The sequence below is a fragment of the Sinocyclocheilus grahami genome, unplaced genomic scaffold (genome assembly GCF_001515645.1).
Source record: "Sinocyclocheilus grahami isolate Dianchi unplaced genomic scaffold, SAMN03320097.WGS_v1.1 scaffold98.1, whole genome shotgun sequence".
NCBI lineage: Eukaryota > Metazoa > Chordata > Actinopteri > Cypriniformes > Cyprinidae > Sinocyclocheilus > Sinocyclocheilus grahami.
Window position 1 is genome coordinate 1191387 of NW_015505277.1, and position 2496 is coordinate 1193882.

At 40.3% G+C, this 2496-nt stretch overlaps 1 protein-coding gene across 7 annotated transcripts in view; it reads right to left on the bottom strand.

The window, feature by feature from the left end:
• abi1a (abl-interactor 1a) overlaps nt 1–1092 on the bottom strand; it is an 86075-nt gene extending 84983 nt beyond the window's left edge. For all 7 annotated transcript variants that reach the window (XM_016276019.1, XM_016276017.1, XM_016276016.1 and 4 more), the window contains exon 1: nt 896–1092. In XM_016276019.1, coding sequence (XP_016131505.1) covers nt 896–1012 — 117 coding nt within the window. In that variant the 5' untranslated portion in view covers nt 1013–1092. The remainder of the gene's footprint in view (nt 1–895) is intronic.
• Between the last annotated feature and the right edge of the window lie 1404 nt (nt 1093–2496).

Below are 2496 nucleotides of genomic sequence, written 5' to 3' on the forward strand. Positions count from 1 at the left end.
TACTGGGCCAGTGCGTGTTGTGATCGGTTAGCTGGGCCAGTGCGTGTTGTGATTGTCATGTCCCTTACCATAGCCGTCTGCGAGCTTCAGTGTAAATATTGCATCAATATCAAATCAATTTGAGTGCGATTTAAACCCGGATGATTGTAACCACTCTAAGTTCATCTGCTTTGGGAAAGCTAGCGTGTCTCCGACATAGTGATAACACTCGTTGCCTTCTCTAGTGCAGCTCAACCAGGTCTCGTCCCATTCGTCGATATTTGTGATGTCACAAATCCCGGAAAATATGCGTTGTAGTCCAAACGAGTCGTTGGTTGTAGTTTTTGAAAAGTGATTTCTGTTAAATAAAATATCTCCTTTTGAATTGGACTTTGAGCTTTGTAACTTTGCAGATCTTTTTTTATGCTCAAACAGCAACATTACAGACTAACTAATGTTGAAAAAGTGAAAACGCATAATAGCCACCCCTTTAAAACATGACTTTAGCTCAACTCTTTTCTCTCTCATGTTCCCATATGACACAATTCAGTTCTCTCTTCAAGCTTAAGAAAACTGAACGCGTTTCGTCAAGACAGTGAGAAATGTATCGTTCTGAAGACCAGACTCTCACATCCTCCTTTCTGAAGTCTGAGGTGGATCTCAGCAAAACTTCATATGTGCAAGTTAAACAGTATCCAGACACACCCTCAATGTAAACGACACTAATTCCGTAACGATCACACATCTCATCAACAAACCACTTCAAGAAGATCAGGCTTTTCAAAAGACCGCTCTTTATGCGCTCAAAATGATCTTCATCCCTGCTTTTCCATTTTCCAACCATATATCCCGTCCGACCCCACAGCAGTGCTGGAGATCAGCGCGCGACACAGAAACACGCGGGCGCTTAACTTACCTGAACATAATTATTCTCACAGTAGTCCGCGACCCTCGTAAGGTTCTGGTAACTCTCCACGAGAGCTCGTTTACCGGCTGGAATTTCTTCCTCTAGTAACATCTGCAGCTCTGCCATCTTACATGTCTCCACGGAGCTTCCTACTCGTCTCTGGGATTTGATTGAGAGCTCAAGCTCAGCCGCAGAGATGTCGGAATCGTTCATTTGAGTCGAATCTTTGTAATGAATAAATCGAACCGGTTCACATAACCGGTCTGAACGATTCGTATGTGGGACTGAATCGGGTATAGCTGTCCGCGAGTGAACGACTCACTGAATCATTGAACCGAGAAATCCGCAACTCGCATTGAGCCGGATTATCTACGTAGGACTTAGTACACGTTTTTGGAGTGAACCTAGTAGCAGGAATATGACATACAGGACATGTGTTGACAGTTTTATTACGAGTTGTTTATAATAAAAATAGCCTAATATCAAAAGCTGCAAAACCGTGAGATGTACATTCATATTAGTAGTTAAATATTGCATTTAGATTCTTGTGAGAGTTGAAGCAAAGAGTTAAATGGTAACTATACAACCGTTTTACCTCTAACTTAATCGAGAAAATACCAATACACAAAAAAATGTGGCTTCATTTGAATATGTAATGCAACCCCAGGATGCCAGGGACGCACGATGACGCCATTACGTACTGACGCAAAAGAATCAGAGAATTGTTTCTTTTAAACGGTTCGTCAGTTTCATAATCAAATAACAGATTATCACGGGTTTCCACGGGCAACGCGATTAGCCTACATTCAGCTGAGTTTAAGTGCTGAAATAGCTCGTGTGCCACTAGCCCTGATCAGAGACTGTGTGTGTGTGTGTGTGTGTGTGTGTGTGTGTGTGTGCTGTCAGAGTGATCCAGAATTTACCTTCAAACGGTGAGTAAAGATGTAACAGTCATGTAGTAAACACGGTGTAGTGTGTGTTATATTGCACAGCAGTGCACGCGACCCCTCACCTACTTTCTCATGATCCCTGCAGTTTCATAATCAAATAACAGATTATCACGGGTTTCCACGGGCAACGCGATTAGCCTACATTCAGCTGAGTTTAAGTGCTGAAATAGCTCGTGTGCCACTAGCCCTGATCAGAGACTGTGTGTGATAGAGCATCATGTGATTTATCATATATGACAACATGCAAGATATATTAAAGACATGCTAACGGAATTTCTGTGTAGAGGGATAGTTCACCCCAAAAACAAAACTGATGTGCCTTTGTTTACCCCCACCGTTTGTTTGTGAAACATGTCAGAAGAGTTTTTGAAGAATCATTTTTGTGATTTTTTTTTTTATGGTGCGATATAACCTTAAAATTCTTTGAAACAACACAAGGATGCATAAAATGATTTTCTTTATGTGTATTCTTCCTTTAATGTGGAATGAAACGTAATAGGTTCAGACAAATTCTCTAAGAATCAAAAACAGAACGAATGAGATTTTAAATAAATTAAAGTTATTAAGTTGTATAGTCATATGGTTTCTTCTTTTATATATATATATATATATATATATATATACAGTGTTGGGGTAACGCATTACAAGTAACGCGAGATA